At 38.1% G+C, this 26,758-nt stretch overlaps 2 protein-coding genes across 8 annotated transcripts in view; both read left to right on the forward strand.

Annotated features, from left to right (window-relative positions):
* Positions 1-8,473, forward strand: part of NAP1L1 (nucleosome assembly protein 1 like 1) — a 30,289-nt gene extending 21,816 nt beyond the window's left edge. The window contains exons 6-16 of one of the 6 annotated variants that reach the window (XM_028503687.2): positions 419-499; positions 1,017-1,145; positions 1,944-2,015; positions 2,616-2,755; positions 3,209-3,354; positions 3,449-3,468; positions 4,136-4,258; positions 5,001-5,030; positions 5,535-5,582; positions 6,614-6,685; positions 7,375-8,473. In XM_028503687.2, coding sequence (XP_028359488.1) covers positions 419-499; positions 1,017-1,145; positions 1,944-2,015; positions 2,616-2,755; positions 3,209-3,354; positions 3,449-3,468; positions 4,136-4,258; positions 5,001-5,030; positions 5,535-5,582; positions 6,614-6,649 — 825 coding nt within the window. In that variant the 3' untranslated portion in view covers positions 6,650-6,685; positions 7,375-8,473. Of the gene's footprint in view, positions 1-418; positions 500-1,016; positions 1,146-1,943; positions 2,016-2,615; positions 2,756-3,208; positions 3,355-3,448; positions 3,469-4,135; positions 4,259-5,000; positions 5,031-5,259; positions 5,583-6,613 lie in introns of all 6 variants that reach the window. The other 5 variants (XM_036018659.1, XR_003683922.2, XM_028503685.2 and 2 more) reach the window with 5 other exon arrangements.
* Positions 8,474-8,638: 165 nt separating this feature from the next.
* PHLDA1 (pleckstrin homology like domain family A member 1) lies at positions 8,639-25,682 on the forward strand. 2 transcript variants are annotated; one of them, XM_036018662.1, is made up of 4 exons: positions 8,639-8,792; positions 17,672-17,674; positions 20,354-21,487; positions 21,923-24,379. In XM_036018662.1, coding segments are annotated over exons 1-3 (1,104 nt in total). In that variant the 5' UTR covers positions 8,639-8,791; the 3' UTR covers positions 21,454-21,487; positions 21,923-24,379. The 2 variants fall into 2 exon arrangements, with proteins under 2 accessions (XP_035874555.1, XP_028359490.1); XM_028503689.2 differs by lacking the exons at positions 8,639-8,792; positions 17,672-17,674 and having other exon boundaries at positions 20,160-21,487; positions 21,923-25,682.
* Positions 25,683-26,758: the final 1,076 nt, after the last annotated feature.

The raw sequence follows: 26,758 nt of genomic DNA on the forward strand, positions 1-26,758 counted from the left end.
GGTAATAAAGCTCTGGAAACAAAGTAGACCTTCTCAGTAAGATAGTTATTATATGTATGAATTGGGGAAAACTATCAATAACATTTAAGTTGTGGTATACATTAATTAAATCTATGGGTTCTTTTTATGTATATATTTTAAGATTTTTTTATTTTTAGAGAGGGGAAAGGAGGGAGAAAGAGAGGAAGAGAAACATCAATGTGTGGTTGCCCCTTGAGCGCCCCCTACTGGAGACTTAGCCTGCAACCCAGGCGTGTGCCCTGACTGGGAATGGAACTCATAACCCTTTGGTTGGCAGTACGGTGCTCAATAATCCACTGAGCCACACCAGCCAGGGCTCTATGGATTCTTAATGAGAAACAGTATTTTGCTTGGATGTCAGTGTTTTTATGTAAACCATTTTTTTTAATCATTTTAGCGATTTGAGATCATTAATGCAATTTATGAACCTACGGAAGAAGAATGTGAATGGAAACCAGATGAGGAAGATGAAATTTCGGTTGGTGCCAACTTTTAATTTAGTATGTTTTATACCTTGGAAATAAAAACTTTTCCTTTGAACTTGATGACATGCAGAGGATTGTTTGCATTTTTCAAGTGAAGAAATGGAGGCCTCTGAGTGGCTTGCCTACAACTAATAATGGCAGAACACAAATCAGTGCTGTTACATGACCCTCTTTCTCCAAAATTCCTATTTTAATGTTGGTTGATTAAGAGAATACAATATTTTGATTAAAAAACATTTGATTTTAAAACGGGAATTTAAGAAATTGGACAAGTTTTATATTTGTTTTGGTTTTCCTGTTTACTATGCTTAAAAGTCATTTTATAAAAGTAGGTTTGGTATGGGTAACAGTGGTTATGCAATTGGAGTAGAATTATTAGGACTGAAAGTTGTAATTACTAATTGAGGGTTTGTTGGTTTCTATACTTACACCACTGCATTTAAATTAAGGGGATATATAATCTAATGGTCTAATCTAAGTATTCAATAACACATGCTGTTATTTATCAAGGAGGAATTGAAAGAAAAGGCCAAGATGGAAGATGAGAAAAAGGATGAAGAAAAACAAGACCCCAAGGGAATCCCTGAATTTTGGTTGACTGTTTTTAAGAATGTTGACTTGCTCAGTGATATGGTTCAGGTAATGTTATTCTTAAAAATGGCAGTTTACCTTAGAGAGTAAACCTTTGAAATTTAAATGTCTGATGACTAGTCTCATCATTATTAATATTTGTAGAATGATTGCCTTCTTTTGAAGGAGCTGTTACGTGTAGAGGCAGTATTGCAGCTTTGTTTAATATAACTAGCTAAACTATTCACTTTCAAAAATTTGATAATGAAATGGTCCATTTGATAATTGCTCATTACTGTCTGTTCCTTTCTCATGGCTTTGTACTTTATGTCTTAGATGCTTAGTGTGGTGGTAGGATGTGGAAGACTTGACAGTTTCAATTGTCTTATCCAAAAGATGCTTCAGTCTGAAATTACTATTCCAAGGAACATTTGCATTTTAAAAGAATACTCTACATATCTTGAACTCATTTATAATTGTCACTTTTTGGGGAAACATTGCCCCTCCTAATCAGAAACATTTTTTGAGCCACTACCATTTGTATTGTAGTCTTAATGCCTGATACAGTGATTGTTGGAAGTTAATGTCAAGAAACAAATCTCAAAACAATGACTGCTTATTGAATATCTACTTTAGCCAAGTAGGAAAACATCAAGCAGATTGAAAAGAACAAAGAGCAGTAGTTACAAAAGCAAACATGCCTATGTTAGATTTGGCTTTTATATTCTTCATCCCAGTTAGTGTGGATAATGATGTTGTCGTTGCTATGTAAAACTTCATTCTAAAATGTTTCTTGTCCAGTAACAGAACACCAATTCTAAAATGCCACATTACTCATTTATTTATATATATATTTTTAATTTGAAGGAACATGATGAACCTATTCTGAAGCACTTGAAAGATATTAAAGTGAAGTTCTCAGATGCTGGCCAGCCTATGGTAAAAATTTTGAAATACTTTAAATTTTGTAACGTTAGGTGTTTACAGATAAATGGAAAGTTTTTAAAAAGATGTGACATTTGAGGGGGTGAGAAGAAATTAAAAATGATACTTGGTATACTTAATTGTTGGTATTGTGATACAACATTTATTCTTTCTCCTACCTTTTAACTGTTTTAAAAATATAGTCTATTCTTGATCCTGGATTAAAAATGGACTAAAAAATAGTATCAAAGATACATGAATAAGAAAATACTTTTTCTACATTAAAAGGCATATGTCTGGGAATTACATAAAACTAGATGTTAGAAGGCCCCTATTTCTCCATTATGAGAAATCAACCAACAGCTTCTCCCAAAAACCAGTAATGGTATTATGTAAAGTATGGGCAAAGCTACTATAGGCTATAGATTCTTATATTGGCATGTAATAAGGTTGGGCTTTTTCTTTGTCAAGCTCAGGATCTAGTCTAAGATTTACAAGTCATCTTCATGGGGATGGAGGGAGGAAGGGGGACTTGGTCAGTTTAAGCTTTATTTATTAAAGCATTGAAAATGGTGATGTAGGAATTTAATTCGTTTTCATACTTTTTTTTTTAAGAGCTTTGTTTTAGAGTTTCACTTTGAACCCAATGAGTATTTCACAAATGAAGTGTTGACAAAGACATATAGGATGAGGTCGGAACCAGATGATTCTGATCCCTTTTCTTTTGATGGACCAGAAATTATGGGTTGTACAGGGTGAGTTTTAATTTTACTATATTAACAGAATGCTACATGTTTTTGTTTTACTTGTGATTTGTGACATTGGTATTTTTCTAGTGTGTGTGCTTGATACATACATACATAGTTTATTTCCAAACAAATGTTTGAATAAAATGTTTTCTGAGAACTTAGCCATTTTCCTAGAATTTTTCTTGGCTTGTGGGCTATTACAGATATTTCTCCAAAGGAAATGCACATTTTAATTTATTATATTGTAAATTTGTGGTAATTGTGAATACATTTATTGAAAAAACTTGTTTAGAAATAAATTTTTCTCCTTACATTGCTACAGAAAACATTTGGACCAGTTTTCCCTTCTAAGATTTGAAGTTAATATACTATTTATTTAGAAAAATCTTAGTTCTCCATGCAATTAAAAGTAATGTGTTTATTGTGACAGATTTTTTTTCCCCTCCTTTGTTTTGGAAGGTGCCAGATAGATTGGAAAAAAGGGAAGAATGTCACTTTGAAAACCATTAAAAAAAAGCAGAAACACAAGGGACGTGGGACAGTTCGTACTGTGACCAAAACAGTTTCCAATGATTCTTTCTTTAATTTTTTTGCTCCTCCTGAAGGTAAATAACGTTTTAGCTTGGGTATTTTTAGTTGTTTTGTAGTAAGTTTTGTTTAAGTTTTTACTCATTTGAATTTCTCTTCTCAATTTTGCAGTTCCTGAGAGTGGCGACCTGGTAAGCTGAATTGTCATTTATTTATTTATGGAATTGTTTCCTGTATGTGAAATTAAGATTGGTTTTCAAAAGTGTGTAGTGGAGTAGTTGATACTAGCATTTTGTCCTGAGCCTTGCAGTACGTAGAGAAGGCCTTTATGGATTTGAAAGATTACACTCAGAATACTCCTGGTGCTTTCACTGAGAAATGCTGAAAAGCTAAGTTTTTTGTTGTTTTTCTTTTTTCTTTTGAGACTTGACAGATATTGCTGTGAGGGATTCAGGTTTTCAAGACTATATAGTTTTCCTCCTTATTAAAACTAGAACATACTTATGAAAACTTGAGATTCCTTCTGTTATTCCACTTGGTGTTTTCAGTAACTAATACCTTAGAAGGAAAATTTTAGTCATATAACCAAGTTGCTTATTTATATTTTACTTTCAAATCATAAAAAATAAGCAATAACCAGCTCTAATTTTTATTTCCCAAAATTTCTCTGAGTAAGTACACTTAATTTCTAACTTAATTTCTTTTTATTAGAAACCTTTAAATGACTATTTGATCATACCACGTGTAAGCTAGTTTAAAAATGATGGGAAGTTAAAAGTGAATTGAGTTTCTTCATGATGTAAATCCAAGAGTTTTAAAACAAAGTTATTAAATTTTGTGCTTTTCTTTTTAAAATAGGATGATGATGCTGAAGCTATCCTTGCTGCAGACTTTGAAATTGGTCACTTTTTACGTGAGCGTATAATCCCAAGATCAGTGTTGTATTTTACTGGAGAAGCTATTGAAGATGATGATGATGATGTGAGTGAATCTGAATCCTACAATAAAATTGGTGAGGGTATGATAGTCAGAATTGGCGAGGGGTTTAATGAATAGATGTGGTAATTTTTAGAAAGCAAGACAGAATAATGCAATCAGGATAATTACTGATTTCCTGTAGATAACTTTCCTGAATTGTTTTAAGTAGGCCATCTTTGGGTCCATTTGTTGTAGTTTTTATTTTTCTGCTAATTGGAAGACTGGCTGAATTAGTGAAAATTTTGTTTGCTTAGTGTTATAGATCTATTATGCTGTTGTTTTTAACCAAATAAAACATACCAAGGACTTTTTAAAGTACTTGAGATAACCATATTAGGAAGCATAGAATTTTTATCCCAAGGAATATTACCTAATGATTAAGGTAAAATTAGGCTACTCTCAAAGGCTTGGGAGTCTTTATTGCTAAATGGCAATATTCAAAAGGACTTTGTATGCAGCATGTTTCACACATAAGTAGAGAAAAGTAATATTTACACCAATAGCTGCCCAAATCATATTTTATCCACAAGTGGTACTTTGCTCTGATTTTTTTCAAATGATAGATTTATATGGCACTGGGCTGAGTGATTCCTATAGCTGTTGTTCTTTTAATTTATAGTCAGTCACTTCAGGGAAAGTATTTTTCCTCCTTTTAATTATGAATAGATACAATGATGAATGTAAATAATGCTGTTCTCCAAAGTTTGTTAGCTTCATCAAACTTGATCCTTTTTTCCTTTTTTAGTATGATGAAGAAGGTGAAGAAGCGGATGAGGTAATGTTTACCAAATGAGCAGATAATTCTTTCAAACACACTGAGAAGGAAATTGAGTGACTTATGTATTCCTTTGCTATAATCATTCTGTGATGTGGGATAAAATCATTTTTTGGAAAAATTACAATTTTAGAATCTACAGCCAAACAATGTATGTATAAGGTTTCAATAAATAAATTGCAAAACTCAGAATATTTTTTTTATTTCAAATAATTCTGTTCTGCTGCAGGGTTATCAGCTCTTTGAAGAAGTCAAAAGCTGCAGTAAACTTTTTCAACGTTGGCTGCAGTAAATCTTTTCAATAAAAGCTGTCTGGATGTCTCAAGTTGTGTTGGGAAATTTTTCATATTAGAAGCTTTCAAATTAAATTGCATTGCACCAAACTTTGTAATCATGAAATTCTGTTGACCTATAGCATAACTTGTGTTAAATTCTCCCTACGTTATGAGCCGTTTCTTGCTACTGTGTACCTACTTCATGGATGCATTTTGAACTTTAATATAGGAAGGGGAAGAAGAAGATGAGGAAAATGATCCAGACTATGACTCAAAGGTAAGCAAAATTATAGTGCTGTTTTCTATTAAATTTAAATCAGGTTAAGTAAGAGTTAGTGTATCTGAATACATCAAGTTTGATTTTGTACATTAAAGTCTAACCCACTGAGAGAGAGAGAGAGAGAAATACCACTGGCATTTCAACAGTGTACATACTTTCGATGCTTCTCTCTAAGAAACTTTTATTTTTGGTTCTGACTATATTTTCCAGTTTCAGGCAAACTGAAGTCCTAGGATTCTATTTTACTGGCATGTTATCACGTACATTTTTAAAAATAGTGTTTTAGAAGTATTTTAAATTATAGCTTACGGTTTTAGGTTGTTTCCTTCCAAAAGAAAGCTTATAAACAAAGGTCAGCTTTAAAAGCATCTGCATGCAGGAGTGCTTGGTTAGATTCTTTCAACCACTTCTCTTTTCCATCTCTGAATCCCAGTCTTATTCCTGGAATTTGTCATATCAGGATTAGTAAAGACCGTTCTTTATCTTCCCACAAAATACATCATACATTTTACCAGGATTCATTTGTAACTCTGGTTTCTCTTTAATACATTCATTCATTTGCTAAATGCTATAAAATATCCAGAAAATCACTTTAACCTAGTGAGCAGGTAAGAGGGGATAGTTAAAAACAAATTTAATATTTTAACAAGTATGAATTACTCCTAACAGTTCAATTGTGAATGGAATGAGTATTTTTTTTAATAACTGATCTATAAGAAAGCAAAAATATTGGGTACTATGACTAACCTCAATTGCCTAGTTATTTAATTTAATGAGATTATGGCTCAGTGTGTCTCAATTTATAGAGTTCATTCTACAGTTTAAAATTTGGGTTTATTTTGGCACTTTTGTTATCTGCTAATGTTTAAATAAATTAATTTGCCATTGTTGCTATAGCCTGTCATTAATTTGGCAAAAGTTTTGACAGAGCAGTGAGATAATGTGATAATTAAGGTAGTTAATTGCTAATGAAAACTTAACTGAAGCAGGTAGAAAAGATAGATTGACTTTTTGTTTTCCTTTAACAGAAGGATCAAAACCCAGCAGAGTGCAAGCAGCAGTGAAGCAGGATGTGTGTGGCCTTGAGGATAACCTGCACTGTAATAGCCTAAACACAACTATTATTTACTTACAGCCTTATGTTTTTGTATTTTCTTGGTAGACTCAGTACTTTTTTTTTTTTTAAGGAAAGGAATTGGTATTTTAAAAACGATTTTGTTCTACCTAGCATTTTAACTTTAGTTTTTCTGCCAGATATATTGAATGCAGAAATTCTCTCACACATTGTCATTCATTGCTACATAGTTTGGTTCTTCTGGGGTATTTTTTATCATGTAATTATTAGATTACAGCTACAAAAATAAAACAACTATTAAATGAAACAAATTTTTTGTTTTGCTATTTTTTTTCCTTGAAGAACCAAAGTATTTTTTCAGGTGGTAGTTCCATGGGTTTAAGTTTGCTTGTACTAGTTTTGCCCTTCATTACTTTGTTATAGAAATGCAGTGCCTATACTAAAACAATTTATCATTAATTAAAAAAAAACTTGTCAAGTTAAGGCTATGGTTAAGAATTTCCAGTAAGAACACACACGTTAACCTAGGTGATTAATGGATTTTTATATTTTAGGTGACATAGTTCACTGGAAAGAACCCTAACATAGTAGTGTGATTATTGGTTACCATAGGGAGGTGAATAAAACCTAGTATTTTCAGAAGTTAGGCTTTATTATTTTAACTGTACTGTTAAACTTAACCTCCATTAACTAAGCATCTTTTCTTTGTGGTAGGGTCTACCTTCTGCTTCCCTGGAAAGGATGAATTTTCATCATTTGACAAGTTCATTTCAAGTTTTGTGTTGTCGGTTTGCTTGCTTGTTTTTGGTTCTGCAGCCTAAAATAAAAATGTCAAATATAATTTTAGTTCTCACAGATAATGTCTTAATTGTGTACTAATTCAGGCAGAAATAGAGCCCTAGCTTGACTTAAACATTATACTCAGTTTACCATCATATTGAAGAAAAGGGTGCCAACTTTGGAAGAGGTGTACTGCATCTAGTAAGAAAGTGTAAAAAACAAAGACAAGTGATTTTTTTTCTTTTTTAAGAAAATTTAAATTTTATTTCTTTTGGTTGAAACACAAGAGGGGCCCCAAGCCTCTATGGTTAATTCCAGCTCTTATTGTTTAAAGTATGAGCATGTTATTTACCCATGCTTTTGCTTACTATGTATTAAAATGGGTAGTACTGTTTACTTAACTACCTCATGTGTTAGGCATATTAAATTAAATTATATGAAATGTTTCTCAATCTTATTAAAAGCTTAAAATTTTGGACCTGTTTGCACCAAGTATGATATTTAACCTTTTATTCTACCACAGTTTGATAAATAAACTAGAAAACAAAAGTTAGTACTTTATTCTGGGATCTGGTCACACAACGTTCTTTGTGTGGCTCCTATTTTAATAGAAATGGATGGATAGCCAATTATTTGAAAAGGTCCAAAGATTGTTTTAGGTATTTTAGTTATGACCATGTTGGTAGAGATCATGGTACTACAATAGAAATAAGACTGGGAGGGGGTGGAATGCCGTTACATTTGAGGATTGTAGAGCCACATTTCAAATACCTCAGGCTAGTTACTGTTAATTTTTTTTGGTGAACTTAAAAGCTTTGGCAGTAAGCGTGGACTAATTGGGTTGTAATTATAGAACAGCTTAGTGTTTCTGCTCATAATAAAATAACATTAGGTTCATCTTTAGAAGTAATAAAGCTTCCATTTTTGGAATGTGAATGAATACATTTTGTTATTTGTATAGTATTCTCTGTTTCACTCCTGAGATTTTAATTAACTACTGGAAATCTTTAACCAATTGCAATAGTTTATAGGGGGGAAATACCATGAAAACTCCTTATATTTTTCTTCCTCATTTTCAAAATGATATTGGTTGCTTTGATCAGGTATTCTGTGTTAATTTTTTTTTTTTTGTATCCATACTTGAACACAGCTGAACTTAAAAAATGTTAATCTAAAGATAGGGTCCCATTTTTAATGAACTGACAGTAGCAAAACCAGGTGGTGGTTTATTTTTTTTTTTTCCTTTCTCCCTCCATTCCTTTAGTAAATAGCTATTGCCAAAGTGGGGGAGTAATGCCATTTTGTCTTGTTAGATAAGGGTGTTGTGGTTTGCAGAGGAATTGTTCTCTTAAGTTGGGGTTTCAAAGGATATCAGTGTTCACCTTTGCCATCTCTCCAGTTCCAAAGTGGTTCTAACCCCATTCAAGAAATTTCAAATATGTAATTGGAAATCCTTAATAAAATTTGCATTTAATTTTATAAAATGTACTGGTGATGATTTGGGTGTTTTTTTAATGACTTTTTTTGTAAGAACAGAGAGTAGAGATGTTAAGAGTTGGATAGTCTATGCTTAGGCCATGGTGGCCTGTAAATGGGCATAATTTCAGAATATGAGCAACCTCCCAAAACCTGCTAAATGGAGTTTGTCATTGGAAGACTAGAAAGGAAGGAATTCCACAGTTCTACAGATTTTACTGATTTAACTGGAGATACTTTTTTGAGACACTTCAGATTTTTAGTTTACAGTTTTATGAAAGTGAAATTTATAGAATTTCTCAGAATTCTTAAATCTGAAGCAGTATTAGTATTTCTGAGAATAATTATGTAATTGGCATAGAATAGTAAATACTTAAGAAAATGGACTTTTTAGCTCTACTTCAGTTTTTAGCTCATTAATAACAGACATGAAAAGGAGACCTTAGCTTGAATAGAAATGTTTTCATTATTTTGTGAATAGGTTAATGACATTGATTGGTACATAAGTCCTTTAAGATAATTGAATTAACTTTATATTACTACTGCTTTTATAAGACTGAATTCATGGGTTTGTTTGTGAAAACATTGTATTATGCAGAAACATTAATATTGAGGTATTTGAATGTTTGGTTTCAGGGCTTGGTTTAGCATTTGAGTCCATTTTATATGTTGGTTAATCTTACAAAAGTTTTGGCCTTTATATTTTTGACTGTTGAAGTCAAGCCAGATGTTACTATTTTATTTTCATTTATTTTCACAATTTAATACAATTTAAAGTTCAAAATATACTCAAAGAATTATACAACAAAGAAGATGAAGGGGCACTGTTTGGTTTTGGAGCCTCTATATCAGTTTCTGAATAATTTTGCCACCTGTTGTAATACACAGATCCTTGTGCAAATAATCAATAGTAGATTCCAAAGTAGTTATATTGGGATCACACTTAGTGGAAATAGGGTGCCCCTGATAATAGTGGGGTTACTGAATGCAAAATAGGGGATGAAAGGACATGTTTCACTTTAACTGTCATAGAAGACATCTCTTGCCAAAATTTCTCTGGGTCATAGCACCTATTGCTCGTAAGTGTCCCATAGTGAAATGGAAAGCTCACAATGGTTTGTGAACGATAATTAAATTAAGCCTTGGCCACTTCCATATTGGCTAGGCAGAAACAAACCCCACAGACCTTCCCCCCCCCCCCCCCCGATTTAATTACATTATATGGTTCAATGTATATTGATTAGAGCCTTAAAAGATTGAAAGCAATTATATAGAACTTGAAGTGATTATTCCCAGTGATTCTTTTAAGCAGAGTTACTTAAAGTGGACAGAATAAATGGACAGGTTGAAGGAAGCATATGTTCTTCATTTAGATTTTTTTATCTTCATTATTGGTAATTGTAAACAGTTTTGTTTTTTGAAAATATGTATTCATAATTTAGGTAATGTGCTACTTAAAGCACTAAGTCTCTCTAGTAGCTGAAAATTAAATGGTGAAATTAACTTGAGATTAATTTTTAGCTGTATAATGGTGATTTTTGTATACAGGTTTAAAAATCCAGTTATTAACCCCATAACTTTGATAAAAAGCCAGTGTTCTTGGAGTTGGAATATGGTCATTCATATTTAATGAATGTGGGAATAAAATAGTTCCCACATTGGACAGTACAATGGTTAAAAAGCCTTTGGAGTCCATCTACCACTTTGTTCGTTCATGCTCAGTGTTGTGATAGTTGTGGAAGATTGGCTGTGCTGAGAACCTACTAGTACCTGGAGAGTACTTCAACCATGGTATACATGTAATGAGCAGTCAGGAAATGGCCTTTCTAACATAAGAAAACATAGAGTTTGTCATTGGGATCATCTTTTAAATTGATGCAGTTAATTTCAGAATTAGCTGGGGGAGGGCAGGGGTGTTTTGTTGTTTTAAAGGTAAAATTGCTCCTTGCTAAGACATGCCATACGTGGTGTGCAGAATAACACTGAAATTAAGGCTGCATAATACATGTTTTGTATGTGCTTGATATTGTAAAAAAGGAAGAAAATAATTTGATGCCCTTAAAGTCAATTTAAGAATCTCATTACTTTTTAAAACACGTTTTTATACATTGGTTTATTTTGCATTTGGCTGAACCCAGACTGATTTAAGATAAAAGTAAATGAAGTCATAATTTGTCAGCCTATCCTGTACATCCCTGATACCTACCTAGAGCCCTGGACACTGGGGAGGGACCATGAGGGGTGGATGATGAGAGGTGTCTGTCTTGAGGTCAAGTGATTTTCAGCTTGGATCAAGCCAGTCAATACATACAGTATGTGTTTCAAAACTAGAGACTGGGATCTGTTCTTTGCTGTTCAGTTGGCCTTGGTGAGTGGACCTAACCTTAAAAGCAAGTTGGATAGCAACAACTCAGCCTCTCTAACCTACATTTGCACTGTTTCAGCTCTGCTTGGTTGCCTTTTCATTCACTTCCTGCAACTGATCTTAGATCAAAGTAGTCACCTTTTCATTGAATTACTACCCACTCTTTTTGGTTCTTCAGTTCTGAACTGGTAAGTGTATAGCAAGTTTTTGCATGTGTAGATTACGGAGGATTTATCTGGACTCCTTCCACTGTATGAGCCATAGTACTGTATGGGGCTATGCAACAAGGTAAGTAATTGATTCTCATTAGTTCAATCCCATAAGTCAACCAAGATACTCCAAGATCCTTTGTAGTAGTCACATCCATCCATAACTGAGTAGCTTACATTGAGGAAGTGGATAAAAATAATTCTTTGTAAACTCAGTGGGACTATGGACAGTTTTTCATCAATAGTTGTTGCAATTACGATAGCACTGCATAATAACATAAGCACTACCAAAACTTAAAGCATTGACAAGATTTATCAATCTTGATAAATCACTGTTTGGATACTTTATTTCCGCTCATCATTGGCAGTGGCCAGCTTTTAATGGAGAGCAAATGAACTTACCTGAAAGCTTTTCATATATAGGCAGTTGATGAAAGAAGCTGGGATTGTCAGAGCACTACCTAGACATTGCCTCACAGGGTGGCTGGTTTCCAAGTTGGGAAATTATCTTGTGTCCTATCCTGAGGAGTCTTCACTTACGTACTCCGTTGGTTATAGAGTCAGACACAACCCACTGAGGTTTAATTGTAGGGGGACTATATCTTGCTGGAGGACTAAGATTTTGGAAAAGTAAACTGGAATCTTGTAGCTACAAGTTCCTTTTTTTAAAAAAAAAAATACTATTAGGTACAATAGTGTTGATACAGCAAAAGCTGCAATTGTTTTCCAAAATGACCAAAAGACATCAAGAAAGGTTATACATTACATGCCTGTTTGGGGGGGGGCGCGGGAATTACTTTATTGGAATCTTAATATTGGAATTTGTACAGATAATGACTGAGTCAAAAATGTCAAAGTTTGATTAGTAAAGGAACCTCAAATGGTATCAGATGACCATTAAGGACAGTGTTCTTAAGATTGGGTGCAATATACAGTAGTGACAAACTTCACTACTACCCTGGATTTTTAACTTGCAACGTTTGCTTTTGTGGCATTATAAATCTTGATTTTTGAAACACGTGTGCAATTTAAGACAGTAGAAGTTGTCCTTTATTTAATCTCCATGCTTGTTTCAAGATGGTAATTTTCCCCTGTGTATGTAATGATACAAGATGAGTGACAAGGCCACAAGTTAGTATGTGTTGATGGCAGTATGTGGCCTCCACCTGTTTTCCCATTCACTCAAAGAGACTCCTGCACCTGCTTCCTGTCCACAAGTTGTGGTTAAATACTCACTTTAAGGTAGAGATTTCAGAATATCAAAGACTTTAGAGACCAGAATTATCTGGGTTTACCAGAAAAGAGGTATCCATCCTCTGTTCTGCTGTTTCTGGCATGTGGCTTCCATTGTTAAAGTTGCTCTATTGTCTGAAATGCTGTTACCATGCCCAGTTTAGGCAGCAGCAGGTGGGGCGGAGAGGTAAAGGACACATAGCATCCAGCTATCTTTAAAGAAGACGAAGACCCTGTGATTAGTGCTTACAGCACTCCAGAGGCTGTAAATGAAGACCTGGACCTCTAGAGCCAAAGCTGAGTTTGTTAGGAATTGGAGAATGAAGGTTGGGATGACAGCCACATTGTCCACATATGTTGAAAAGCTTCAGGTTTACAAAAGGATGGTTTGGGCAGGGATATCCTAGAACACAGACAAGTAACTGCACTTAAGACATAAGTAGGTGGGCCTTAGATCATTAGATCATTAAGGAATACAGCCTAGCGGACATGTTCTGATGAGTCGGTCTTCACCCAAAGCTTACATTTGGTGTTACATGATACATTTCCTAGAAGGATACACGAGGTTGGGATGATGATGTAAGCAATGATGTAAGCAATCGGGTAAATGGAATCATTAGAAAAAGATACTGTAGTTTTTCATTATAAGATACTAATAAGTAACAATGAGTTTTGTTACCTTTCATGTGGTAGTTGACTTTTTCTGATTGTTTTAATGGCAATGTGGAATCTTGCGGTAAAAAGCTGTCTTGGGTTCTTTCTTTAACATCCCTCTACCTTTCTGGGCCTTGCTACAACAAAGAATTTTTGTGTTTTTCACTCTTCAGTCTTCTGTCAAGTTACACTATCACCTGGGACATAACCTTCATCCTCCAATCCTTGGCTTACAAGCCTGAGTTCCTCTACCATGTAAATTGTCATTCACAGCACCCAAACAAGTTTACCATACCATCCATTTTCCTTTATTCTCGAACTTTTGGAAAGAAGCACCTATACTTGCTGCTGCTTTTCTTCCTCTAATGTCCAGAAAAGGGTGTTACTCATTTACTTTTTTTTTTTTTTTAACATAATGACCACATCGAATAGTTGGTTCCCCCAGACTGTAACGTAGTAATAGAAGACTGCAAAAGGGGTGCTTCTGGGAATGTAGTCCCTTAGGGGGAGAGGTTTGCCCAAGTGGCTATCAACCATACATTTAGAGTTGCAAACAACAGGAGCATTTACCTAGTCTGAGTAGAAGAGGACGTAGGAAAGGATATTGGGTGTTTGGGGTTTCTATTGGAGGGCAGAGGCTCATGTGCTGCTCTTCAGCTAGGGCAATGCTCCAAGTAAACGAAGTTCAGTGCTGCCACTGTCAGCCACTGAACTATCTGATGCTTCTCTACTGCCACCCCTGCAGGCTCAGAAGTCAGTATCAATGCTTTTGAGTAATAGTAGTACTCTGACACCACACTATTGGTTCTTAGTCTCCATGGAGCTACATTCCTTGCTCAAAGGTAATAACTGCTGAACTTAGGACAAAGCCAAACCCCTGCCCCATTTTATCTGCTCATTTTTGTCACTTCACAGCTAATAATACTGTAACAAGTAAGCATCACCAGACCCCTGAATTATTGTTGACTATCTTCAATAAAATGTCTATTCGGCCGGCCTGCCCTCTCTGCTTTGAATAACAGCAATATATTTCCAGCCAGAAGTAACATTTAGTTGCCTTCTCCTTAAGTGCTGTCAGCACCTAAGCAGCAATCTCCGTCATTATCCACCAGGCTAGTAAGCACAATGATGAAAACTGTTATCCAAGGTGTTAACTACCAATCAAATCTGAAGTGGAATATGAATAGGGAGGAATTAGCTAAAAGAAATAGAACAGCTTTTGAACTGCGCCTTAAAGAACAAAATATTACAGAGGATTTGGGGAAGCAAAGTAGGCACAAGTGATGACAAGCTCAGTGCTGAGTGGAAGTCTAAATTGTAAAGGCAAGTAGGACTTTCAGAGGAGGGAAAGGCTTCCATGCCAGGGAAAGGACTTGGAGTGTTCTCTACAATGGTAGGCAACAAAGTTTTCTATCATTTCAGGACCAGAACTGGTAGCAACACACCATAGGATGCCATAGGATAGCGTGGATTCCGGTGGTTGGGCTATTATGAGAGAATAGGTGAAAAAAATGAGAATCTGATATAGGCTATTGGCGTAATAGAACAGAGACAGCTAATTGCTTGATCTACAGTTTCAAAAACACGAGTATTAACACTTATTCTGGCTTGCTCTAAGCTGTGTTATACAAATTGGTCACTAGGGGGCATCAGTTCAATTAGTAAGGCAGAAAGGAAGACTAGTAAGCCAATGCACCAGAGAAGCGGCTAATTTAGTATTCAGCTGAAAAGAAAAACTTAACTTCTTTAGCTTGGCGTTGGAGAAATTAGAATCTTTAAGGTGGGTTTCACTTAAAATGAAGAAATGAATAGTAGTCAACATGGGCATTTATGCACCGAAGGGTAACTAGAATATTCACTGGTTTGACTTTTAACTATTTCTTGAAAAACACTTTATTTTTGCTATATCCATATATTTAATAGTCTGTCATAAACTTTTACTGTGTATTGCAAATTGGGAAGTTTAAAGGCTAGAGGTTTTTTGATTTTGTAATCAAGTTATAAATGAAAGTAAGCACTTCTTAACTTTTAAAGTTTTATTAAGTATAAGGTCTTTAAGCTAGAATTAATGGATTTTTAAGCAAGTATTTGGCCATTTAACTGCTAAATGAGAGAAACTGCTACCAATTCAGTTCCATTACTCTTTCTCATACTTTGCTTATTCTTACTAGAAACCAATAGGATGATAACTTAAATACCTGTCACAGCCATGGGGATGTAAAGTACAGACAGGAAGTGGAGTAGCCAAAGAACTTACACACACGACCCACAGACATTTACAACGGTGTGGGGATTGCCTGAGGGAGTTGGGGGTGCTAGGTGGAGGGGGGCAAAGGGAAAAACTGGGACAACTGTAATAGCATAATGAATAAAATAAATTTTTAAAAGTAAGAAATATCAATATTCAGTTGCATGTGGCTTTAAAGGAAAAGGTTTGCAGGACTTATTTTAGATAGCATCTACAGAATAGTATGTAAGTTCATAGAGGCTTAGCATATGTAGTAGTTAATCCATTTAAAAAATTAGACCAAACATATCGGTATGGCAAGTTTTAGAAGTTTTATGATGTTTTACAGTTTGAGAAAATTTTAAAGTAGGATGTGTTATGAAAAATCTCAAGACATTTAAAGACGTTGATTTTCTTTTCATGTCAGGGCTTCTGAATACATTTAAATTTTCTACATACGTTGAGTCCCTACCATGTACCAAGACTTGTACTAGGTGACTGGGATACATCAAAACAATGATCTTGACCCTCCTTTAAGAGGGTACATTCTATAGTAAGGGGAACAGAAATAAGCAAAGGGCATAATAACTCAGTAGTGTGTTAGGAGGTAACACATGCCATGAGGGGGGGGGGAAATTAAGGGGAATTGGAGGGTTGCAACTTTCAGAGTGATGAAGATAGGCCTCATTTAGAGGACATCTGAGCAAAGACCTGAAAAACGTGATTAGGATGACCCTGACTGCTGGGTTAAAAATGGATCATACGACAATAGAGACAAGTTAGGATTTTGCTGCAGTAACTCAGGAGAAGGAGAGAGAGATGGTTTGGATCAGGGTGGCAAAGAAGAAAATAGGTGAAATATACATGTAGTTTCCAGATTTACCTGATGGGATTTCCTGGCAATTTGTGGGTTGGGTATCAAGAGAAATGAGGAAGAGCTGCAAGGCAAGCATGCTCCTAAACAACTGCAATCAGGGTCAAGAGTATATGGACATACATCAATGGTTAAACAATTACAAGTTGGTTAAATGAAAATACATTCAGTGTTACTATCCTGGCAAATATACCTTCATGAGTACCTGGATGGTCAGGTTTGCATTTCAGATTCTTAAATTCCAGTGACAGAACATTATTTGCAAGCAGAGTGGATCTTCAGCCATGTCCTACCATCCTCTTTCTATCCCTGGCTTTGAATTGTGTGGCCCCAGGCCTCCTGCACATTGTATGGACACCCTAGTCTGCATGTTGAGAATTCACCCTCCTTCCATACTAGTGCACACACTGGTGACAGTGACACAATGTACAGTTTGGAACAATTGAGGCCATTTAGGCAGGGTATTTGGAATCCTGAATGAGTGGGCTCCAGGTAAGCACGTCATTTTGACTCATCTAAAGCTCAGGGCCCTAGGTAAGGGCCTCAGCTTGTTTTAAGGGCAGTACTACCCCCAAGGGTTTTGGCCTGAACAGCTGTACAGATGGTACTGCTATTAACTGAGAAGGGGGCTGTGGGTGGAAATCAGGGTGAGGCGATAAGCTTGGAAGCACATATTATCTATTCTCTATTAGACATCCAAATAGTACTATAGAGAAGGCTAAAGGGAAAATTTCAATTTATAGTAATACTGACCTGGAATATATCAAATAAGACTGTAGGCTGTTTTCACTATAACCATTCCAACCAGTTAAAGATGTTAAGAAAACCATGAACTTGAAGGGACTCCACTCTTAATGAGTTCCATCCAGAAAATTTTTATCCCATCATATATAAACTGGTGGACTCCATCTTATCTGGAGCACTATTTTTCTTTATTTTTTGAAATTAGCAAACAATCTGAACCCTGCTTTCTACAACCTAAAATTCCCTCACATTTTCTCCTAGTGACCTACTCAGTGAATGTCTCTACTAGTATGTGTTGTCTTGCTGGAATGTTAGTATCATTTTTGTTCTGTTTTGTTTAACTTTGGTACTCTGTTTTATTCTCTGGCAGCAAGCAGACATTAATTTGGGAGCCTTTGGCATATAGATGTCGTTGAAAATGATGAGACTAGATGAGATCAGTAAGGGAGTGAGTGTAGGTGAGTAGAGAGAGAGAAACAAGGACTGAGCTCTGGGGGCATTCTAAAAGACTGGGAGGAAGAAAAGACCCTGTAGAGGAGACTGAGACAGTGACCAGGGAGGTGGAAGGAAAACTAAGAGTAACGTCCTTGAATCCAAATGAAGAATTGTGTACAGGAGAAGAAAAGCATCAATCGTGCCAAATGCTACTTATAGTACAGATAGGCAACTCGGTACAGCCAGCTGTAATATATAATTTGAATTAGCTATTTCAAATTTGTTTACCAAAGCAATGATTTTGGTAGGTAGCTTTCTAAATTTAGTAACTTTTAAGTGAGTTTTGTAGGTTTTTATATCTGCAGCTGAACTTGTAGTGTGTCTTTGGAAACAATTATTTCCTATAATTCTTTTTCTATGTGAATTTATTTTATTGCCAATATGGCCATTTTTATGAGTTGGTGGTAAATGTTGAAATAAAAAAGCTGTCATCAATCTACAAGATTGCTATAATCTGAGATTTCCAAGAATCAATGCACTGTGGTCAGGAAGAACATATTGTACTACTGAGCTGGTAACAAAGTCACCAAATCATGAAATACCCAACTGGAAATTCCGAGTTTTAAAGTCTCTAGTTAAAATAAGTGCCTTTGAAAATTGTACTTCTTCAGATATTCTGAAGTAATTTAGATAGAATGCATTTGTTGAGTCTTGGTAAACTGCAGGTTAGGTAACACCATATACATTGAGTTTCTCCTAAGAAAATGGCTTGGGCTTCCAGATTACATCTTATTTTTTATGCAATCGAGTTTGTATTGTATCATTTTTCCATATGAAATGACTTTTCCAAATACACCTGCCCTCAGGATCTCTGAATTACACATTTATAGGAAGTATCATTTGCAAATGAGTTGAATGGCATTCTGTTAAGAAGATGAACAGCTGGTCATGTAGAAATTCTCTGGAATGCCCATTTGTCCTACAAAGGCAAGGAAAGAACTGAGATGTGAGGAATAGTGTGTGTTATTGGTATACAGAATTGTTTATGTCTTTTCACATAATCTTACTAAAAATACTTATATAATTTTAATAACTGCCTTTTTCTTTAAAAGACTGCTAATTCATTAACAATGTGAAGGTCCTGAGAACCCGCCAAATGCAGTTCAGTTGGACTCAGGATTGTACTGGAATTGGCCCATTTGCTAAGGCATTGTTTCTTAGATTAAGACTCAGAGTCCTCCTGTTTTAAATTTATACTTTAAGCCCCTCCTCTTAGCTCAGTAGGCAGTGAGCTAAGAGGCAGATTCTCACAATCTGAATAAAATTATAGTTCGTTCTCGATTACCTTGAGATTAAGTCCGAATTTCTTACCATAGTACAAAGGATTTGACTCTTGCTCGGTTCTCCAAGCTCATCTCTCACTTCTTCCCGTATTGAGTTCTTTGTTCCTGCAGCAAGAAATTAGCAGATGAACTAAACTGTCCCTTCTTGGCACACACAGCACTCAGCCTTTCTTCTCACTTTGTCCAGTTCCGACTTGTCCACCCCTGGTTTATTTCTTCTTCGTGTGATTCTTCCTCATACCCTCAAAGTCGGTACGTAGTTGGGGTCCTCTGTTTACTTAATGGAAGAATTTTCCCACCAGCAGATTTGGTTTCAGGTTATGCTCTTTATTGCTTATGCTCAGAATTTCTATGGAAATGGAATGTAGAAGTAGGAGAGAGCTAGGGGCTAGTTCAGCGTTGCCTTTCCCACATCACAGATAAATAAGATTACAAAACAGAGATCTGGCCTAGTAGGCATTTTTAAAGAGAGTGACCCACAGAGCCCAATCTGCTCTTTGAAGGCCTAAGTAAACTGTGCCTTGAGTGGGGATTCTTTCAGCACAGGACACTCCCCGGATTTGTAGTTAGAGTTGAATTACTGTTGTGAGATATTGCAGACTCTCCCGATGGATCTAGAAGGAAGCTGGAGAACCTGTGTGAAGATAGGTAGTGCCTGCGCTCTGGGTCGAGGGAAGGCGCAACCTGAAGTGGGTCACCTTCCTCTACCCCTTCCAAACGGGACAGACGATAGCGCTATTGCTTTAACAATCGCCCTCTCCGTTCAGAGAAGATATAGTTAAGGACCATGAGCGAATATGAGTGTAAAGACACCGTGTCCTCTCGGCCTTTGTGCACTGAGATGTTTACATAGCATCCGGGAAGGGCACACTTCCACGAGACTCCACGGGTCTCTAGCCTCATCCCCAGCCTCCTCGCTCGCCTAGCTCAGGACTCTGGCTCTGCGGGATTCCAAAGCGCAGCGCGAATCCCCAGGGCTGGTTCCCGAGGGCTGAGAGCGAGGCTGGCGTTCTGTGCACTGTCCGGTAGCTGTGCCCACCTCGCGGCCCCATCTTCATTTTCTGAGGCTGTGAGCCGACTGCCCCGCCGGCTGAAAAGAGGCGGGGCGGTGGGGATGGCCTCTCTGCGCCCTCTGCGGTCGGCATTTGTCGTAGGGCAGCTAGGACACCCTCACTTATCTGGCGGAGGAAAGGAGTTTCCAGCGCTTGGGTCTCCACAGTCATCCCGGGGAAGGAGCGCAGGAGCCAGTGGGCGGTGAGAGGCGGAGCGAGGGACGCTGGGGGCGGGGACGCGGCCGGCTTTGGAAAGGCCCCAAGTTAATGAGGCGTGCGCCGGCGGCGGAGCGCCTTTCAGAGTTGGGCTTTTCCCCGCGGTGCGGGCGCCAAGAGCCGCCTTTTCCGCTGGGTGTCACTCGGGGGTGGAGGGGATGGCCCATTCAAAAGCGTCGCGAGGGGGCCCGGCCAGTGCCCTTCAGTGAGCGCTCGCAAGAGGACCGCAAAGGCCCGGAGGCTTGCAGCTCCCGGACCTTGTGGCGCATCAGGACGCGGCTGCCCCTCTGCCCGGGCCCCGAGGCGCCGCCGCTCTGCTTTCTGCGTGTTAGCCTCCTCTGCGCTCTCCGGGCGGGCGGCCGCCGAAACCGCTGGGGCGAGGACGGAGCGCGTCTGCTGCTGCTGCCGCCCCCAGCCCGGGCGGCTGGAAGTGGAGAGGCCGAGCCGAGCGGCGTCCCCCTCTATGCTGGAAAGATGTTGGAAAGCAGCAGCTGCAAGGCGCTGAAAGAAGGTGTGTTGGAGAAGCGAAGCGATGGGTTGCTGCAGCTCTGGAAGAAAAAGTGCTGCATTCTCACTGAGGAGGGGCTGTTGCTCATTCCGCCCAAGCAGCTTCAACACCAACACCACCAGCAACAGCAACAGCAACAGCCTGGTCAGGGGCCAGCGGAACCGTCCCAACACGGAGGCCCCTCCGTGGCCAACCTCGAGCCGCCGGTCAAGCTCAAGGAATTGCACTTTTCCAACATGAAGACCGTGGACTGTGTAGAGCGCAAGGGCAAGTATATGTACTTCACTGTGGTGATGGCCGAGGGCAAGGAGATCGACTTTCGGTGCCCGCAGGACCAGGGTTGGAACGCCGAGATCACGCTGCAGATGGTGCAGTACAAGAATCGTCAGGCAATCCTGGCGGTCAAGTCCACGCGGCAGAAGCAGCAGCACCTGGTCCAGCAGCAGCCCCCGCAGCCACAGCTTCAGCCACAGCTTCAGCCCCAGCCCCAGCCTCAGCCACAGCCCCAGTCCCAGTTGCAGCCCCAGCCCAAGCCTCAGCCGCTCCACCCATATGCACATCCGCACTCTCACCCGCATCCTCATCCGCACCCGCATCAACTACCGCACCCGCACCAACAACCGCTCTCGCAGCCGCACGGCCACCGACTTCTCCGCAGCACCTCCAACTCTGCCTGAAGGGGGCAGCACCCGGGCAAGACAAGGTGACGAGGTAAGGTCCCGTCACCTCCCGCTACCGAGGGCCCTATGAGAATTGGGGGCGGATTGGAGCTGGGGCTCTTAGGAGTAGGAAGCTTGTACACCGGTTTGACTCTTGGGTGGAAAAATGAGAAGTTATAACAAGTTTCTGGGTAGGTGAAAAGAGGAGAAGCAAGCCAGAGCCAGGAGATGCCGGGCAGAGTGGGGAGGGTGGGGAACTCAGGCCAGGCAGGGAGGCCTCGAGCACTGCCACCCCGCCCACCCTGGCCCGCACACATTCAGTGGTGTGCACCCTCAGCGGCCCCGCTGGCCCTTTCCGTGTCGGAGCACTTGAGGGAGTGACTTCGGTGTCTTAACGAGCACGCTTTGTCTGCCTGACTGGCCCGAAGAGAACTGGGTCTTGGAGGAATCTGAGCCACCTACTTCATTTCATGCCCTTTCTTTCCAGGTTTTGAGGACTTGATGAAGCGAGACGAGCACCTTCCCATTGTCTTCACTTGGATCGAAAACAAATCTCTGCTCTGCACCAGATCAAGTAGTTTGGACATTACCAGACTGATAACTTGGGATTCCTCTTCAGTTTTCTGAGTACTCTTCTTCATCACAATGCAGGAAACGATTTCAAGTCCAGAAGGCTTTATTTATGAACCTTTGAAAGGATATCCACTATGGTGGACCTTCTAGGAGCGATGATGTACTGTAATTTTATTTTAATGTATTTTGATTTATGATTATTTATTAGTTTTTTTAAAATACTTGTTCTAAGACATTTCTGAATGTAGGCCGTTTTCCCAAAAAGGAGTTTTATTTTCAAAAACCTATTCCCTAGTAAGTTCTAATCTTGTAAAGGAAGAAAGGGCAGTGTAGGGGAAAACACTAAGAATTAATTAATTCATTATTCCTAGGGCATTTTAAGAACATCTGACACTTCCATTGTTATGCCAGGTGGTTGAAATTAAACTCTGTGATATAACTTTGTTTTTGAGGTTTTTTCCCCTTAGATATATCTGTTGTGTAGAAGTTTAAAGAAGCTAAATGTTCAGAACTGTGTAATTATGAAAATCTAATTGTTTTTCTAAAAGGAAATCAGTAGTAATGATGTCTAATTCAAAATACTTAAAACATAGCCCAACTGATGGCAAGGTGATCTTGAACGTGTGGTAGGGCTGGGTCTACTGTAGGGAAAAAACCTCACTTACGTTATCTGTGAAGGGTTAATAAGGACGTTTCTTTGGTTGCTGAGTAGAATTGCATTCGGTGTTTCATTTCAAAATACATAGTGAAGGTAAAGGGAACCATTCCAGTTGTTTGAGAGACCATTTTTGTGTTCTGTCCACAGTAGAGATTACCCTCCTTCAAGAGCTGTGTATACTTTACTTGAACCACATTTTCTTACTTTATTCTAGAAGTATAGCCTAGAATTTTAGAGTTTAAAATGACAGTTTGTAACTATTTCAAAGGACTAAGAGTCATAACTTTTTGTTTTCTTACTGAAAATAATGTTGATCAGAGAAACCAAATGTTTTACTTTCTATTGCTCTGTGAAAAATTGGAAGGTTATATGTTTTGTTGTTAGGTTAACTAAACTCAGAAATTGAAAAAGAAAGGAGTGAGTGGATAAACACTGGATTTTCAGTAGGAAAACAACCCCAGTTTTGTTTTAGCAGCCACTTGTTCAAGAGGGGTTGGGTGTGGGGGATGTGCTTTTAAAGGTAAAACAAACCCTCTTCTGTGTTAAATCAAAAGGATGGTCAAAATCCACAAGGGCAGATGCTACTTGAGTATAAAATGTGCTGTAGATGACACAAAATCCAGCAGGGGCTGAAAATCACTTCCTGTCTGCATGGCTTTTACTCACAGGTCCCTGTTTTCCATTGTCTTTTTCACAAATTCGGGATCAGTAATTTTCCAGCATCCAGATTGGGCAGGTCAGTATTAGGCCCATGCTAAGTTAATGTAGTCAAGAAATGAAAACAGAATTTTATGTTAGAGATACTCCTTCATCTGGAAAGGAGTATTGTGGTCAAATTATTTTTTAGCACAATGATGAAATTTTGAGCTCATTAAATCCAAAAAGTGGCAAGGGAAAGTGAAAACTTGAGAAAATGACAAGCAGAACTTAAGTGGACTTCCAGTGGCTATTTAAGTTATGGCTGTGAACATATGCTGCAAAGATTTAAAAAATCACACATATATATATATATATATGTGCATGTAAATAGGATAGGCAACTTAGCCAAATCTCCAGAGCTGAGGCAAGTTTGGTTCGGCTTCTTTGGAACCACCGCTGTACTTTTTAGATAATGCCTCATTGTGCTCGAGGTTTCATATATGTACATTATATAACCCCTATTAAACCATGGCTTTTTTCCAGATAGACGGATTTTTCTTTCGAATTCATTGCTATGAAAAAGGTAAAACTTATACCAAGTACTTTTAAAATTAAGGTTCTTGTAGGTTGTTAGCTTATACATAGGCTAAGTACTGGCTGGTGGAAGATTTTTTTCCACAATGTCTGTGGTTCTTAATGGGGCCACCAGAATCATGGTCCCCTGTTCTGTCTCTCCACAGCCTTGGTCTGCTGCGATATTTATGTTGAATTGACCCTGTTAGTGGCTCTCTAGTTTGAAGGTCTCTTAGCATTTAATTGTGAAACCTCAGAAATGAGAACGGAGAGGAGTAGGATGGTTTCTGTGTTTTGACAACATTGAAATTATTATGGTTGAATAATTCTAGAACAAAGAAACAACTACGCTCAACAAAATACAAATGCAAATCATTTAATGTGTCAGTGGTTCTATTCTACCCATAAAAAATTATGTAAGCCATCTAAGGTATTAGAAGTCCTAACCAATCACCTCCATGAAAAAAGATAAAAGTACTTCTTTCAACCCAAGAAAAAGAAGGAAAGGGGAGATCCAACAGAAGGAATGTCCCATCTGACCTTTTGTCCTCGAACTTCTGTTGGCACCAAGCTTTGTATACAGTGAGCTTAATTAACTATTTGTTGGGACAAACGAATGAAGGAGGGAAACAATGTGTAACTTCCCAGCACCCAGGAGGTGGTTTCTCTTGCCTCACAATGTGCTTCATTTGCTTTCCTGTTGTTCCCTGAGAACAGCAATTACTGGGAAGGGCTTCACAACATGACGGAGCTCCTTAGGCATACTTTCTCAGCGGAAATCACACATCTGCGTAGGCCCTGCAGGGAGTGCTGAGGTCAGAGACTAAATGGCTATAAAGGGCCCTTTCAAAATGAACATTGCCCTCATAGAGGAAGCTGGATTTTGCTCAGAGAGAAACTGAACCAACTTTATAATTTCACTTGACGTTTTTTTCACTTGGAGGTAGAAAAACCCAACTTGCTGCTTAAAAAGAGTTTCTCTCATTCATAAACACTGTTAGGAGGTCTGGTTAAGTTCAAAGGTCTTTTTTTTTTTTTTTAAACTCTGTCTCATCTACTTATTTCTCTTAAAGATTTCTCATTTTAAATCTGACACGTGTTTACAATGTCAATTTCAATGGTAGGTTTAAAAGAGGGGTCTAAGACTTGAGCGGAACTAGAAAAATCCCGTCAAACAGAGCTCTGTAGGGTGAGGATGGGCCTGTGAGCATTCATTCTCTTTTTTTCCCTAACTGTTAAAACAAACTTTTTGCTCTACCAATAAATTGCTCTCAGCAGAATAAAATTTCAATTTGAAAATTACAGAGCTTGGTATTGAAGCCATCAGTGATTCTTTCAAGAGAAATATACCAATTTACCAAAAGTAAACTAAGATATATTAATTGTGAAATGGTGTTGGATGGGTTTTTAAGAACTACTTTCTAAGATTTGGACATAATTTGAAGGGTGACTTTTTTGGTTTGATTATTGTACAGCCAATTGAGATGTATATAATATTGGATAACAGCAGGGCGCCTGCCAAACAGTATAGGACCCAATGGGGTTTTCTTCGAAAGGGCATTACTGTCCAGTGAAGGAAGCAGAAGGACTCCGGGTCTGCAGAAGCATCTGCATAAGAGCTAGAGAGGCCTGCTCCTTTCTGCTCTGAAGCTGGCCTGCTAGTGATCAGCTGGGTAGAGAGGACGAGGATCTTAATAATAGGTGGTCCTTCCAAATCACTGTGTTTATTTTGAGAAGAAAGATAGAATGACTGTCTGTTACATTCCACTGTCAGCTTTCTGCTTAGTTTCAGAATATTCAAATGCTGGCTTCTGAAAAACAAGTATCACCATGTACCAAATGCTTTACTATCACATTGGTGGATCTAAGTGTGGTCATAATTTGTGTAAATATGCCTCTTAGATGATTTGGATAGATGTGGTATATTTTTCATATTTTAAAAATGCATTCCATTTCCAATAAAGTACCAACTGAGACGACCGATCTGCAGACCTTGTAAAAGCCTTGTCACCCGGCATGGGCACCATGCGTGCCTGTGGGAGGGAGGTTCTAGAGGGCTTCTCTGTTGTAAAGTCCGTGGCCATTCTGGGAAGAAAAAGATCATTTTGAGGTTGGAAACTTATTTTTAAAAACATTACCTGGGCATCTTGAATATGGCATATAAAAATTCACTCAGATCTTTTGGTGAAATAATTACCTCATGCTAATGAATTTGAGTTGAATTTTCCATGATGTCCCAGAGGATGAGAAATGGTGTTTAGTAACTGGCTTGAAGGCAATTCCCTCTTGAGTCCCAGCAGAGCCTAGTCCAGGGGCATCAAACGTATTTTTACCGGGGGCCACATCAGCCTCGAGCTAGCCTTCAATGGGCTGAATGTAATTTTAGGACTGTATAAATGTAACTGCTCCTTAACTGTTAAGTGAGAGCTCAGTGCTGCAGGTACCGGGCCGATAAAACAAGGTGGAGTGCCGGATTCGGCCCTTGGGCCTTGTGTTCGCCACCTGTGCTCTAGTCCTTCTAGGTCTCTTGAGAGGGTAAAGCCTTGACTTTCAGAGAATCATTCTTCAAACAGATATTTTAAAGCTTCCTGTTTTATGTTGAGAGCAGAAGAGAGACTTGATCCTTTAAAGGAAAATAGCATAACTTTTTAAATCTCCATTGGCATTATTAAAAACCTTTAAATCTCAAAAGGTTTAAAATAGAAAATTTGAAGGCAGTTTTTTATCCTTTAGCATAGTCTTATATTGTCAGCTTTATTACTCTACTGTTTTATGCAATATTTTGTTTTTTGAAAAAGAAATAAAATCTGAGGAGTCAGGTTACTGCCATTGTGAGGGGACTTCAGGGGTCCAGTGCGACAGGAAGTTCGCAGCAGGTGA

Source organism: Phyllostomus discolor, chromosome 2 (genome assembly GCF_004126475.2).
Source record: "Phyllostomus discolor isolate MPI-MPIP mPhyDis1 chromosome 2, mPhyDis1.pri.v3, whole genome shotgun sequence".
NCBI classification, from domain to species: Eukaryota; Metazoa; Chordata; class Mammalia; order Chiroptera; family Phyllostomidae; genus Phyllostomus; species Phyllostomus discolor.

What these genes read in the sequence shown, in the direction of transcription:
- PHLDA1 (XM_028503689.2), top strand. Translation starts at nt 20,320, where the DNA reads ATGAGGCGTGCGCCGGCGGCGGAGCGCCTTTCAGAGTTGGGCTTTTCC.